Source organism: Mercenaria mercenaria, chromosome 13, assembly GCF_021730395.1.
Source record: "Mercenaria mercenaria strain notata chromosome 13, MADL_Memer_1, whole genome shotgun sequence".
In the NCBI taxonomy this organism is placed as follows: Eukaryota; Metazoa; Mollusca; class Bivalvia; order Venerida; family Veneridae; genus Mercenaria; species Mercenaria mercenaria.
The window spans coordinates 21043113-21059878 of NC_069373.1; the positions used below are offsets into that span (position 1 = coordinate 21043113).

Below are 16766 nucleotides of genomic sequence, written 5' to 3' on the forward strand. Positions count from 1 at the left end.
GGTCCGGACAAACAAATCAGGACAGACGCACGCACATACACCGAACAGCTATTTGGACAACTATGTCTTCGCTTCCGCAAGCGGGCTCGACAATAAACCATGTGACCCCCGGGGCAGGGCCATATTTGACCCTAGGGGGATAATTTGAACAATTTTGGTAGAGGACCATTAGATGATGCTACACACCAGATATCAAAGCCCTGGAAACCAGAGTTCTGCATGGAATTAAATTCTTTGAACAATTTTGAAAGGGGACCACCCAAGGATCATTCCTGCGAAGTTTGATGTAATTCTGCCCAGTGGTTTTCAAGAAGATGTTTTTAGAAAATGTTGACGGACACACGACTTACAATGCACGATGGACATTGACCGGTCACAAAAGCTCACAATGAGCCTTTGGCTCAGGTGAGCTAAAAAGATAATAAAATACAATGTACCTTCATAAATTTCTTTGAAATTCTTGTTTATTCTTTTAACTGCTTCGTCACAGAAGAGTCGTGTCAATAAAACCTGAAAATATGAAACTGTGAAATATCAGATTCTTATACAGGACTGTTTACAACAAACAGGAAGTGACTACACAGTGTTACAGGTGAAGTAGTCCAAAATTCAATGATGTTTATTAAATATGGCAAAACGAGTGAGGCAATGCCACAGTTGCATCTTTTAGTTTTTTTATTGCTTTCATTGGGCATTTCCAGGTTGATTTTAGTTTTATTCCTCAAGTAAATTACGTCTACCTGTGCTAACTGCTCCAATGCAATTCCCCCACACCGGCTCATCGTTCAGCTGTAGTTCAGGAATACCTCAAGACGAATTATATTGGGGTTTTACCACATCCATGGTATAGCCCTGATCTCTCCCCTTGTGACTTTTGGTTGCACCCGTAATTAAATCATGTTTAAGGGGGCGCCGCTTTAAAACGCGCAGCGCAGCTGGAAGTGCTCTATACCAGTGTATAACCAGTATACCTAAAGAGCGATTCAAAAATGCATTTTTTGGATGGCTTTTGCACCTGGAAAAGTGTGTACAGTCAGGTGGAGTGTACTTTGAAGGTCTCACATAGTCATTTCCCAAAGTCATTCCTTTGGAAATGACTGAGGTATAAACTAAGCCCACCACTGTTGCCACTACTTTTCAGATGTCCCTTGTATGTATACATTATATTCTTCTTTGTTTAAGTGTATTTTCATACCAGTGTAATTTATAATGATTATCTCATGGTCACATTTTGAAATAAAAATCCTTTGTTATAATTCAGCAAACAATCATATTGCATGAAATCTGTTTTTGAAGGCTTTGACTTCACACTGACTCAATTACAGGTCATATTGTGATTTTCAAGCTTCTGATGGTGGAGGAAGACCCATGGTGCGTGCCCTGCCAGTCATTATTTCAAGCCTGGTAGACCCATCAATCTTCTGTGGGCCAGCTTGATTATTTACATGAAAAAAATCCACACCAAAAGCAAATCTGCAAACCCAAAGTGGTATGGCAAGTGATTTGAAGTAAACAGTCTAAATTTCTCGAGCCTTTACCCATCTTGATGTTTTACAACTCCTGGTTCACATCCTCAGTGCCTCACATAGATTCCTTGGGTGTATACACACAGACCTTGATGTTCTACCAATACAGCTTACCTCATGGTCTGAATTCCTCAGGCCTATACATAGAGATTTTGACGCTCTACCAATACAGCTTACCTCATGGTCTGAATTCCTCAGGCCTATACCTAGAGATTTTGACGCTCTACCAATACACCTTACCTCATGGTCTGAATTCCTCTGGCCTATACAAAGAGATTTCGACATTCTACCAGTAGAGAATTACTTCATTGTCTGAATTCCTTGGGTCTATACATAGAGACTTTGATATTCTACCAATACAGGCTTACCTCATGGTCTGAATTCCTCAGGCCTATACACAGAGACTTTGATATTCTACCAATACAGGCTTACCTCATGGTCTGAATTCCTTGGGCCTTTACACAGAGACCTTGATGTTCTACCAATACAGGCTTACCTCATGGTCTGAATTCCTCAGGTCTATACACAGAGACTTTGATGTTCTACCAATACAGGCTTACCTCATGGTCTGAATTCCTAAGGCCTTTACACAGAGACTTTGATGTTCTACCAATACAGTTTACCTCATGGTCTGAATTCCTTGGGCCTATACACAGAGACCTTGACATTCTACCAATACAGGCTTACCTCGTGATCTGAATTCCTCAGGTCTATACACAGAGACCTTGATGTTCCACCAGTAGAGAATTACCTCACTGTCTGAACTCCTCAGATACCTTGATGTTCTACTCATACAGGCTTACCTTGTGATCTGAATTCCTTGGGTCTTTTCACTGGGACTTTGATGTTCTATCAATACAGGCTTACCTTGTGAGCTGAATTCCTAAAGGTCTATACACAGAGTCCTTGACGTTCTACCAATACAGGCTTACCTCGTGATCTGAATTCCTCAGGTCTATACACAGAGACCTTGATGTTCTACCAATACAGGCTTACCTCGTGAGCTGAATTCCTAAAGGTCTATACACATAGACCTTGATGTTCTACCAATACAGGCTTACCTCGTGAGCTGAATTCCTAAAGGTCTATACACAGAGACCTTGATGCTCTACCAATACAGGCTTACCTCGTGATCTGAATCACTCAGGTCTATACACAGAGACCTTGATGTTCTACTAATACAGGCTTACCTCATGGTCTGAATTCCTCAGGCCTATACACAGAGACCTTGATGTTCTACTAATACAGACTTACCTCGTGGTCTGAATTCCTCAGGCCTATACACAGAGACCTTGATGTTCTACTAATACAAGCTTACCTCGTGATCTGAATTCCTCAGGTCTATACACAGAGACCTTGATGTTCTACTAATACAGGCTTACCTCGTGGTCTGAATTCCTCAGGCCTATACACAGAGCCCTTGATGTTCTACCAATACAGGCTTACCTGGTTATCTGAATTCCTCAGGTCTATACACAGAGACCTTGATTTTCTACCAATACAGGCTTACCTCGTGAGCTGAATTCCTAAAGGTCTATACACAGAGACCTTGATTTTCTACCAATACAGGCTTACCTCGTGAGCTGAATTCCTCAGGTCTATACACAGAGACCTTGATGTTCTACCAATACAGGCTTACCTCGTGAGCTGAATTCCTAAAGGTCTATACACTGAGACCTTGATGTTCTACTAATACCAGGGTTCATACAGCCAGACTGACAAAAAATTCAAGGGGTTTTCAAGGAGTTTTCAAGGACTTTTATTACGTTTTCAAGGATAAGCAAAAAATTGAACAAGCACTTATTGCACATGAAATGACTGGCTTACAATTGGTGAACACTTCGTACATCCAAAATGACTATCAAGTGATATAAGTTTTTCTATAAAGTTCCAATCTGCAATTGATCAACACTTTATCAACCAAAATAACTGGCAAAAAATTGATCAACACTTCTTACATCAACAGCGACTTATCATGTCATATAAGATCAAGTTTTAGGTGCCTCTTGCTGCTGGGGGCGAAGGTGGAATAGTAAACACATCAAGAGTGGCCGTGGGTGACTCGATCAGGTACATTTTTCTTGTGCTTCTCAGACTTGACGTGCGATTTCAGCGCCGATTCACCCATTGAACTTATGTCAATAACTTTGTTACAATATTTGCACATGGCTTTCCGTTTGTTTTCGAGCTCGAGCAGCCACGGATGGGATAAAAGCCACTTTTTGTTGAAAATACACATTTGGTGGCAGGGGAGCGGTTTCGTAATTTGGCCCCGGTCGATTTTCTGTATAAACAGGACAGGGTAGATATAAAGGCATATCCATCTTACTGGTTATTTATCATTATTAATTCTTTAATATATCTGGGGAATGAGGAACGGTTAATGATTCTACATGGCGGGTGTTTTAAAATTCCTAGCTCCGTACTTCCGGTTGAGGCTAAAACATAAACATCAGAACAAAAAGTCGACCAGACGCTCGGCTGTTATCCATCCACTTTTTTTCAAGTGAAAATTAGGGAAATAAAGTGGTGGTTGGGAGACACATTCCACACCACCTGGGTATGCATCTATGTTCGCACTATACCTATATGCTACGAAATTGGATTTAAAAATACAAAATGGATGAATGGCAGAGTTCAAAGTGAGGCCCGGTTTGGCTAATTTTGGTCTATAAAATTTGGGTGATTTGGCCAATTTTCATTACATCTGGCATGGAAAGCGACAGCTGCATAGGACCGGAGAGTCGTCTTTATGTAGTCTATAGTATCTGCAATAGTCCATAGTAGTTTCAAAGAAAAATAAGCAAAAACGAGATTTCTATGGATATTTCAAAACTGGTACCCACACGTCAATGTGGAATTCGCAAATCTGCACTCCCCTGCCACCTTTGGGAAACACTACTTTCTATAGTTTAGTCGGCCATAGTCCAGGCTTTGCACCACTAAAATTATGACTCTAATATACTGACTAGAGGTTAGGGTTAGGTCGACTATGGCCACAGTGGTTCGTTTGCCCTATGGAAAATAGCCTTACCCGCCACCTTTTTGTTCGAGGCTGAACACCACTAAATCCAGCTGTTCTTTATTTCATATAAAATCCACTCACTTCATAACGGTGTTTCGACATTTTCTAGCATATCAGATTTTCAGAGACTTATATTCCCATAAAGAACTAGATCGCTACTTTAGAAAAACAAAAAGAAAAGGGGCTGTTAACTTTTATATAAGAAAACTACAGTTCGTTAAATACAACCTGCTGAATTTACTACTTTTCGCTTCTTTCAATTTCTCTTTTCGTGACATTAAATTCTTACGCCGCCATTTTTATCTAGCATGCGATAGGAACATGCCGATTTCAATAGAATGCAAAGTGATACATACTGAAACGCGGTAGGGTGAAAGTAAGCACGTATTTATATTTGGACTACTTGTGACTAGACCAGCGGCGGCTTACATTCTATTTGGTAGTGATCAGCCTATAAGAGAAAATTTTTGTCTTATTTTTCCATGAATTTGCATTCATTCTCAAGGTACACCTATTTCACAATGATTCTACTTTGTTTTGGTACAAAATATTGAGAAAATGTAGAGAAATGACAATTCATTACAGGTCACCCCCATCCCCAAAAATATGCAAAATTTAGCCCTGTGCAAGCAATATTTCAATTAATTTTACCTTATTCGTGGAATTTACATTTACCATCCATTTAATCGTTACGATGTTTGTCATTTTCATTCAGAAACATGCTAATTTCAATATTATTTAGACAACTGAAGTGCTAAAATGCGAGAAAAGACATTTACTAGGTCCTAAAACGAACCAAAATAGTGCCACCTGGTCGAAAATTCGATCTAAATTCCAAAAACACAAGAAATTTAAGCGTTTTCAGCCATTTGTTACCGTTTTACATCATAAAGAATAGATTAATGGCATTTCCAATCATTTTCGAGGGCTTTCAGAAAATAACATGTATTGCCCCTTATAGGCTGAACACCACTAAATCCAGCTGTTCTTTATTTCATATAAAATCCACTCACTTCATAACGGTGTTTCGACATTTTCTAGCATATCAGATTTTCAGAGACTTATATTCCCATAAAGAACTAGATCGCTACTTTAGAAAAACAAAAAGAAAAGGGGCTGTTAACTTTTATATAAGAAAACTACAGTTCGTTAAATACAACCTGCTGAATTTACTACTTTTCGCTTCTTTCAATTTCTCTTTTCGTGACATTAAATTCTTACGCCGCCATTTTTATCTAGCATGCGATAGGAACATGCCGATTTCATTACAATGCAAAGTGATACATACTGAAACGCGGTAGGGTAAAAGTAAGCACGTTGCTGCCGAGAAAATGCACTAGGAAAGGAAAAAAGATTAGTACTATTTATATTTGGACTACTTGTGACTAGACCTGCGGAGGCTTACATTCTATTTGGTAGTGATCAGCCTCGATATCGGTAACGGAAATGGTGTCCGTAATTCTTACACGTCGTAATTTTCCTAGTCCCGGTCTGTTTAAAACCCGTATCGTACGGTACACATAGGTTATGCAGACATAAAACATGGCGATGCGTACATATAACAAAGCGTCTTTTACGATCCTTTTTTTATTAAGCTGACCAAAATTTCTGAAGAAGGAAATTCAAGGACTTTTATCATAAAATCAAGCAGTTTTCAAGGCAAGAAACGAATTCAAGGAGTTTTAAGGAGGTTTTTGCAAATTCAAGCACTTTTCATCTAGCAGCTTGAAATTCAAGGAGTTTTCAAGTCTGTGCGAACCCTGAATACAGGCTTACCTCATGGTCTGAATTCCTCAGGTCTATACACAGAGACCTTGATGTTCTACCAATACAGGCTTACCTCGTGATCTGAATTCCTCAGGCCTATACACAGAGACCTTGATGTTCTACCAATACAGGCTTACCTCGTGAGCTGAATTCCTAAAGGTCTATACACTGAGACCTTGATGTTCTACTAATACAGGCTTACCTCATGGTCTGAATTCCTCAGGTCTATACACAGAGACCTTGATGTTCTACTAATACAGGCTTACCTCGTGGTCTGAATTCCTCGGGTCTATACACAGAGACCTTGATGTTCTACCAATACAGGCTTACCTTGTGATCTGAATTCCTCAGGTCTATACACAGAGACCTTGATGTTCTACCAATACAGGCTTACCTCGTGAGCTGAATTCCTAAAGGTCTATACACTGAGACCTTGATGTTCTACTAATACAGGCTTACCTCATGGTCTGAATTCCTCAGGTCTATACACAGAGACCTTGATGTTCTACTAATACAGGCTTACCTCGTGGTCTGAATTCCTCGGGTCTATACACAGAGACCTTGATGTTCTACCAATACAGGCTTACCTCGTGATCTGAATTCCTCAGGTCTATACACAGAGACCTTGATGTTCTACCAATACAAGCTTACCTCGTGATCTGAATTCCTCGGGTCTATACACAGAGACCTTGATGTTCTACCAATACAAGCTTACCTCGTGATCTGAATTCCTCAGGTCTATACACAGAGACCTTGATGTTCTACCAATACAGGCTTACCTCGTGAGCTGAATTCCTAAAGGTCTATACACAGAGACCTTGATGTTCTACCAATACAGGCTTACCTCGTGAGCTGAATTCCTAAAGGTCTATACACAGAGACCTTGATGTTCTACCAATACAGGCTTACCTCGTGAGCTGAATTCCTAAAGGTCTATACACAGAGACCTTGATGTTCTACTAATACGGGCTTACCTCATGGTCTGAATTCCTCAGGCCTATACACAGAGACCTTGATGTTCTACTAATACAGGCTTACCTTGTGATCTGAATTCCTCGGGTCTATACACAGAGACCTTGATGTTCTACTAATACAGACTTACCTCGTGATCTGAATTCCTCAGGTCTATACACAGAGACCTTGATGTTCTATCAATACAGGCTTACCTCGTGATCTGAATTCCTCAGGCCTATACACAGAGACCTTGATGTTCTACTAATACAGGCTTACCTTGTGATCTGAATTCCTCGGGTCTATACACAGAGACCTTGATTTTCTACCAATATAGGCTTACCCCATGGTCTGAATTCCTCAGGTCTATACACAGAGACCTTGATGTTCTACCAATACAAGCTTACCTCATGGTCTGAATTCCTCAGGCCTATACACAGAGACCTTGATGTTCTACCAATACAGGCTGTCATGGCATAAATGTCAATTGTGATATTGGCGCATCTTTCCAACTCTAACTGAGCATCTTTAATTTTCTGAAAGGAAACAGGTTCTACATAAAAATATATTCATTCTAACTCTTGTGTATTTAATGGGCATTGATGCCCAACATGTTAGCATATTCGGTAGAAGTTTTGGTTTCGATTCGCAGGAAATGCTAATACTCTGCGTGATGAAATGAAAGAAATCATTAGGTCCTCCATATCTGAATTTTGGGAAGCAAGTGTCAGAAAATTCTAGAAAACACTGATGAGCTGTTTATGTTAACTGACCACTAAATACAGTTAAAACAAAAGCTGTTTGTAAAAACACGTATGCTCCCATGATAGCCTGTCCAATTTTCAGTCCCAAGAACACTATGACCTTTTCCTTTGACCTCCTTACCCCAAACACAACAATGAACATCTACTGACCACAGGCAATCTGATCCCAAGAAGTTTGTGGACTGAAGGCCAAAGCCTTCTTTAGTTATTGAGCTGCAACTGTTTTCGGTGTCAAAATCACTGTTACCTTGACCTTTGACAACCTGATCCCTAAAACAGCAGAGGCATCTACTGACCACAGGCAATTATCCAATGAAGTCTAACAATTGTTTGTTTGTTTGTTTTGGGTTTAACGCCATTTTTCAACAGTATTTCAGTCATGTAACGGCGGGCAGTTAACCTAACCAGTGTTCCTGGATTCTGTACCAGTACAAACCTGTTCTCCGCAAGTAACTGCCAACTTCCCCACATGAATCAGAGGTGGAGGACTAATGATTTCAGACACAATGTCGTTTATCAAATAGTCACGGAGAACATACGCCCCGCCCGAGGATCGAACTCACGACCCCGCGATCCGTAGACCGACGCTCTACCTACTGAGCTAAGCGGGCGGGCTCTAACAATTGTAGGTCAAACATTCTTTACTTATTGAGGAGAAACTGTTTTAGTCTCAAGGTCACTATGACCTTGACCTTTGATATACTGATCCCCAATTCAGCCAATGTCATCTAATGACCACACACAATCATACTTTGAAGTTTGACAATTGTAGGCCAAAGCACTCCTTACTTATTGAGCAGAAACCAGTTTAGTCTCAAGGTCAGGATGATCTTGACCTTTGACCTACAGAAGTCCAAAACAACAAGGGTGATCTACTGATCACAGGCAATCATCCTATAAAGTTTGACAACTGTAGGTCGTAAGTCAAGCATTCCTTAGTTATTGAGTGGAAACCGTTTTCAGTCTCAAGGTCAGTGTGACCTTTGACCTGCTGACCCAAAAACAAAGAGGTCATCTACTGACCCCGGGCAATCACCTTATCAAGTTAGAAGACTGTAGGCCAGGGCATACTTTAGTTATTTAATATGAATTGTTTTAAGTCCAAACGTCAAAGTGACCTTGACTTTTGACTTACTGACCCACAAGAAAATTAGAGTCATCCACTTACTGCAGGCAATTTTCCTAATGTGTTTTAGGACTGTAGGCCAAAGAGTTCTTCAGTTATTGAGAAGAAAACATTTTTAAAAAAGTCTTAAGGTCCATGTGACCTTGACTTTTGATCTACTAAAACCCAAAACAATAGGTGTCATGTACTGATCACATGCAATCATCCTATGAAGTTTGACCATTTTGAGACTAAGGGTTCTATTGTTATTGAATGGAAACCAAATGGTCTACCAACCTACTGACAGACCGACAGATACACTGACTGGCAATGAGTAGAATGATATATTTCTCCTTCTTCGAAGAGTAGTCTATGAAGTCACTTAATCAATATCAAACATGACAAGAAAACACTATTTCTGGCAAGAAAACATTGGGAGATACTACAGCAAAGAGAACTGGCAAGAATTAGTGGACAGAACTTCGGCAGAGAAATGGCAAGTATTAGGAGACAGGATGGTGGCAAAGAACTGGCAAGTATTAGGTGACAGGACAGCTGCAGAAAATGGTAAGTATTAGTTGACAGGACTGCAGCAGTGAACTTGCAAGTATTAGTAAGAAAATTCCTAAAAAATAATTTATGGAACTATGATAACTGTATACAATTTAAACAAATATGAATCAGTATTAATAAAAATAAATTTGTAAATAAAAGTTCCTTACACTTCCATATTTAACAAGGAGCTTCTGCACAACCAGCTCAAACCTGAGAACTGCCTCTTCTAACTGATCAGCCTGGTCCTGAAATATGACATTGTTACATGTATTTGTTTTATATAGAGGAAGGTGACATTAAACTTTAGGACTCAAATATTGAAATACTATGGCATCTAAATGGTTCATTTTTATCAGCAGTAAAAAAAGAAAGAAGTTAAAGCCTGGATCAGGAACACAGTTACTTCCAAAATTTCAACATTCAAAAAAGTACAATAAACAAGTGTCTTAGCCCACTGCACCACAGTAGAATTTTCAATGTATGGAGATTTAATAAGATATGCTGACCTTGACCCATATGACCACATATGCAATCCCAAACTTATCACTTCTTAAAGCTACCTATATGTCAAGTTTTATTTAAATAATCCAAACTAAAGTTGTTGAGCAGAAACTGTACTTTTCTATTTAATTTATAGTAAGTGACCTTGATCTTGGCTCCACAAACCCCAAATGCGATCCCAAAATCTATCTAACTATAAGATACCTAAGTATATCAGCCAAGTTTAGTTCCAATATCTCAACCCAAAAGATATTGTATGGGAATGAAAACTGGTAATCATCCTATGATGTTAGAAGACCGTAGGCCAAAGAACTCTTTAGTTAATGATCAGAAACCTTTTACAGTCTCAAGGTCACTGTGACCTTGACCTTTGACCTATCCACCCTAAAACAAAAGTAGTCATCTAAAGACCACTGGCAATCATCCTATCAGCCTTTGACCTATGTCAGACTATAAGGATCTTACATGCCTGCCTGTGTAAGACGCGTTTTTCCCTACCCGAGGGACAGTGTGGAATAAAAAACCGAGCGTTAACGAGTTTTTTTTATCCAAACTGTCCAGAGGGTTGGGAAAAAAGCTGTCTTACACAGGCAGACATGTTAGATCATTTTTCTTGCCTATCACTTTAAAAATAGATTGTGGTGACAAATAAATCTAGGTATTTCCTGACATTATTTTTATAGCTAATGATGTCATACTAGTGCAAGCACTATGTGATGTCACATAAGTGCACGCTATTTAAGACTAGGTTTTTCCCTAGGGAAAGACAGGAATATCTATCCCTGACGCGTGCTCGGACAAATGTATACTTTCCCCGCTAGGTAGGCAAGAATAAGCGTTCTTTAGACCAACAAACAAAATAATGAGCAAGCAATATACCACTTCTTTTTTGATGGGGCAGCAAAACACCCTCCCCCTCCCCAACAAAAAAAAAAACAAACACACAAACAAACCAAAAAAAAATAACAATAAAAAAATCTAGCTGTTTTTACCTTCAATGATGGATGTACTTCCTCATGAAGATTCAATGTCATTTTTGGTCTTGTATCTCTCCCAAGCATGTTTCTAAAAGACATTTTCACTCCTTTCCAAATTAATGAAGGATTGTTGAAAGGGTCTCTAGCCTTTCTGTGAACAAACAAAAATTCACAATGTTAAAGTTATCATGACCGCCCATTCAATAAATCATATCTTTATCACTGTATGTGAGCATAAAACTTTACTATCCCTTACAGAAGCAAGCCTCTGTGGCGTACATGCTGCGTATTTGCTGTGTATATGCCGCGAACACAGTAGTACGCCAGAGGAGTACATTTAACATACACCGCATGCCGCGTACTATTTCGACGAGTACACAGCATGTACGCAGGAGGTCACTAGTACACTTCAAGTACCCAGCACAGACTCTGAAAATTTAAGGAATACACTGCATGTACGCAGGAGGGACTTGTACAAGAAAATAGTACACTGCATGTACACCGCAGATACTTCGAAATTTATAACACTTATATTTAGTTGCATTAAAGTTGTTTCCCCTTGATGCAGTTACGCCATTTTCTTCAGATGTTTACCAAATTACATGCTACAAAAATTGATTTTTTCATTGAAAAGTGGATGAAGAAAAGCATACTAATTTATTTGATAACATCAGTCTACATTATTTTGGTAAGGGTAAATACTTATTGATGCATGTCACTTATCTTTTTTCTGTTTTTTTTCTGTCCAAATGATCAGCATTTGCATAAGAAAGTTGGTGGGGTAAGGAATTTACATTATCACAGCAGTTTCGCCACAAGAGTACACAGCATGTATGCAGCAGGAGTACACAGCATGTACGCCACAGTACTCGGGCCAGGAGTACACAGAATGTACGTCGCAGGAGTACACAGCATGTACGCCGCAGGAGTACACAGCATGTACGTCGCAGGGGTAGTACACCGCAGGCTCATTTGCATGTGAAAAGTATATGTGCCGCGTACATGCTGCGTACTATTTCCCGCATACTAAATTCCTCCAGCATACATCCTGTGTACTATGTAGTCCACAGCATGTACGCAGCAAGTAGTACGCGGCAGAGCTCATTTGCATGTCAAAAGTGTACTACAAACGTACTATCGGTGTATGTGCGGTGTATATCCTGCATACTATTTAAAGCCCTTGATTTCAGTACACATCATGTACGCATCATATACGCTGTATGTACACAGCAAGAGTACGCAGCAGGCCTTTTTCTTCTGTAAGGGATGACATAACTCTGAAATCATTAAATCTTGTGAGCATGGAATTTCATTGTTGAAGCCAAAATGGCTACTTCACAGGAATATTAATATGTGGATTTCAAATTCTGAAGGAAATTTTGTTTGTTAGAATTAAAATTTGTGGAATGATGCACCTATGAATTATGTTCTGTGTCTTCCATCAAACTTTAACTTCAGAACATCATATTCTTTGCACATCATATTTTTTCATTTATCAACAGATCTCAACTACAGACATAGTAGATATATAACCAAAACAGTTCAGATTTTGATAAGCCATTTTCAGTGGTAAATTTCAGTCATTTTTTGATACAAGATTTAAATTAAAACTTATTTTGATTGTTGTTGGACCCGCAAGAATATTTTCAGAATTACTATAAATGAGCCATGCCATGAGAAAACCAACATAGTGCATTTGCGACCAGCATGGATCCAGACCAGCCTACGCATCCGTGCAGTCTAGTCAGGATCCATGCTGTTCGCTTTCCAAGTCTAATGCAACTAGAGAAACCATTAGCGAACAGCATGGATCTGGATCCGTCACAAATGCATTATGTTAGTTTTCGCATGGCACGGCTCATATATAGTTGAAACTCAATATCTCAAGCTATCTCAAAATTACGGCTATGTTGTAGACAATGTCAAGTCCTGTCCAAAAACACGTGCGCACAGCATTTTAGGTAGAATTTCGGTTATCTGCACTCCGGGAGAACTACGTTCCAACGTAAGTCAAGTCTCATCGATATCATGTGACATACCTCAACGATGAAGCTACGGTATCGCTTCGAATGACCTTGTTTATTCACTTATTATGTGTAATTAAGCATATATTTTACGTTTTCATAACTGAAAAGATAAGTTTGATGTGTAGAAGATATATTAGCTATTTGTAGCATTTTGCAAGATACAACGAACTAGTTACAAATACACGTATGTAAGCTATATAAATGTTGCAAGGCCACAACGATAACATACATTATGTGACAACGTCTCACATACAGTGTTGCAAAGTCTCAGCGTCATAATTACCATTTGAACTTGTAGAAAATTACACTTATTAGATAGTACGTACATGTGTACGCCGGTAGTCAATACTGTATAGATAATTAGGATAGTAAAGCATTACTCCAATAACTTTCCACATAAATTAGCTATTTCGTAACAAATGTTTTCGACACAATGTGCAGGTGTACTGCTCATTTTATCCGCATATAATAATTATTATTACGACGTGCAAATGTATTAGGAACCTGAGACGTCATAACTCGTAACCATATAATAAAATCTGTAAAAAGATCCTTTGGAAGCAAAGAATGCAACCAAGAAGAAAGATAGCAGACTCGGTTTGATTGAGTCTGTTCATGAGAGGTAATGAAATGTGCAACACCTCTCACGCCCCCTAGCACCGGCTTAAGCGGAACTCTATTATATATGTGTTGAATGGACTCCATGATCCCAAAGGACCAGAAAATATAACAACACTGAATCTAAGTACGGGGAGACTTTTTACAGCCGTCGCCACATGGCACTTAAAGATTGCTGTTGTGATAGTTAATAAAATCTGTAAAAAGATACTTTGGAAGCAAAGAATGCAACCAAGAAGAATAATAGCAGACTCGGTTTGATTGAGTCTGTTCATGGGAGGTAATGAAATGTGCAACACGTCTTACGCCCCCTAGCACCGGCTTAAGCGGAACTCTATTATATATGTGTTGAATGGACTCCATGATCCCAAAGGACCAGGTGCAAGTGCCCTCAGGACAGATATTTCTGTCGAGTTCGTAAACACATAACTGGATTTTTTCTTGCATATCGCATAAAAATTACCGTTTCATTCTGACAGATCATTTTTGTTGCATGCTGTATTTTACAAATAACAACAGAAATTTAAAAGCAATTAGAAACACTTCATTTGCAGTACTCATTCGAATGGCAGAGCATGCACCCACAGCGCGGGAAATGAACATCTGTAACTAAGCCGAAGTGACGTCATTACATTCAAGTGAAGCACAATAACAAAGTTCCACTTTAGTTTTATAGTTTTATGAACGTATATCAGACCGACAAAAATACTACATGTAAATAGGACGAAGAGAAGGTCTCAAGGTACATGATAATGTCTAAGTTCACATATACAATACCATATAATATCAAAGCAGCACAAGTTGTCATAACCAGCACGAGAGCCATCGCATGGGGTGCCAGATGGGTTTTGCAGGCATTGGTAATGTCGACGGAAAGGCCAGTCCGGTGTATTTTTCCTTATTACGTATCTAAAATTATTTCAATTGAGTTTCAATGGACTGCGATCGTGCAATATTTTTCCTTATTATATATGTTACTATAAATAGTAACAAAAAGCCGTTTAAAACGGTCATTACTGCTTCTGTTTATGTATCCATAATGGCGCAGTGCGCCTCTGGCGCCATAACCATAACGGCCCCAGGTAATCAGAACGTCAGCGCGTTTTGATGTTGACGTCATGAAGCAACATTATTTATGGCGATAGAAAGGTCGCTGAATCAGATCGATTGTCAAATATTGATGGCATTGTTGATAAAAAAGCAAAACAAATAATTCTTTTAGGTGTTTGGAAAATATATAAAATGAAAATACCAAAATAAATATGAAGTGAACGTATATGATAAAAAAGTCAATAAACGGCTGGTTGTGCCTTCTAGCCGCAATGGAACACCTAGTTTAATAATAGTCCTCGAAATAAAGCCCTTGGGTGATTATAACACTAGACGTGCCATTATGGCAAGAAAGCACAACCCAGTCATATATCAACTTCGTAGCAATTCTTTATGATATGATTTTCTTTTCAACCCTAAATTATGCTTTATGTAAGAAAGTACAACTATCAAGGCATTTGATTTTATACAACATGTAGCCCCTTATCCAAATGGTATAGAAACTGAAAAACCCCAGTAAATGCTTGAACAAATGAAAAATGCACGTTAAACTCTTCTTAAACGATTATATAGGCCTACACGTGTAATAAACAGGTAAATAGATGGGAGAACGGTGTCTTTGAGTGATAATGGCCCTAAAAGCAAATAATAGCCCTCGAGCAATTATCACCTTGGCAGGGCCATTATCACTCAAAGGCACCACTCTCCCATATATTAAACTGTACATATGTTATTGCGGACAACCCTTTCATATCAGAGAGTAATGTTTTCTAAACGTTGAAATGGAAAGAATCGCGTGATGTCCATGACGTCCACGCGCACGTTGCGACATCTATTTGACGTTTCAACTTGTGGAAAATACGAATACGCGTCAGCTTGATTTGTTTATTAGATTTTCGGAGAAATTCTTCTCGTGTTTTTCCTGTTTTCGTACCAGAAAGAAAATTTAGAGATAAAGTAATTACTTGATAGTAGGTATGTCATAAAAACGTTATCAACTTTGTATGTGGATATATGCACTCGTTCTTTCGCTCCTAAGGTTGCGCAATATTACTGCTGCAGAACAAGTGCATTATATCCACATGCAAAGTCAATAACCTATAAATTAGTTTTATTTTGGGTGCTTGTCGTCAATTGTGACGTCAGTTTCATGGATGTCATCATGTTTTTAAGTTCTTTAACTAGGACATTTTCAGTTCCACTTGGGTTAAAGAACAACTTTTTTATCATTGATATAATGAATAATACACACGTAGTAATTATAAAAAGATTTTTAAATTTGCATCAATAAATAAGCATTCATTCTTCATAAAAAACAAATACAAATATCAAACAGGGAATGCCACGTACCAAAAACGCAGCCTCCTCAAAACGAAACCCCCAGCACGCAGACGCGTACACCACACACACACACACACACACACACAAACAAACACACACACACAAAGCCAACATACAAGGACAACACGAACAAAAAATGGAACACAGTGGGGCACCGCCTTGGAACGGTCAGTGGCAAAAACACCACTGGGGAGCTTAAACCGGTTTCTGGTGCGCACCCAACCTCACTCTTACCCCTACCATGTTCCAAAGACACGGGACAGTGTAAATAAAAGTAATCCCCTCCAGGTGAATCTCTTACACACGTAATGGAAACAGAAAGGCATGACATGTAAAACACAAAAATGCTTGTGTATATAAATATAAAAAGCAAACCTTAAGAACCAAAAACGTATGTACTCAATGCCTTTTCGCGCAATATTTCTCTATTTCAGCTGCAGAACGCGTGCATATACCTAGATACAAATCTAACTAGAAAATGCTTTTGTAAAAAAGCGCATGTCTCCCCAAATGCAAAGTCCTATAGGCAAGAAGTCAATAGGGGTCAGGAGCGAAAGTC

At 39.0% G+C, this 16766-nt stretch overlaps 1 protein-coding gene across 1 annotated transcript in view; it reads right to left on the bottom strand.

Annotated features, from left to right (window-relative positions):
- LOC123529454 (complex I assembly factor ACAD9, mitochondrial-like) overlaps nucleotides 1-16766 on the bottom strand; it is an 88585-nt gene that overhangs the window by 13589 nt on the left and 58230 nt on the right. Inside the window, exons 14-17 of the mRNA XM_045309784.2 lie at nucleotides 11187-11322; nucleotides 9861-9938; nucleotides 7677-7805; nucleotides 438-510 (exon numbers count right to left, since the gene is read on the bottom strand). Of these exons, the coding sequence (XP_045165719.2) occupies nucleotides 438-510; nucleotides 7677-7805; nucleotides 9861-9938; nucleotides 11187-11322 (416 nt within the window). The remainder of the gene's footprint in view (nucleotides 1-437; nucleotides 511-7676; nucleotides 7806-9860; nucleotides 9939-11186; nucleotides 11323-16766) is intronic.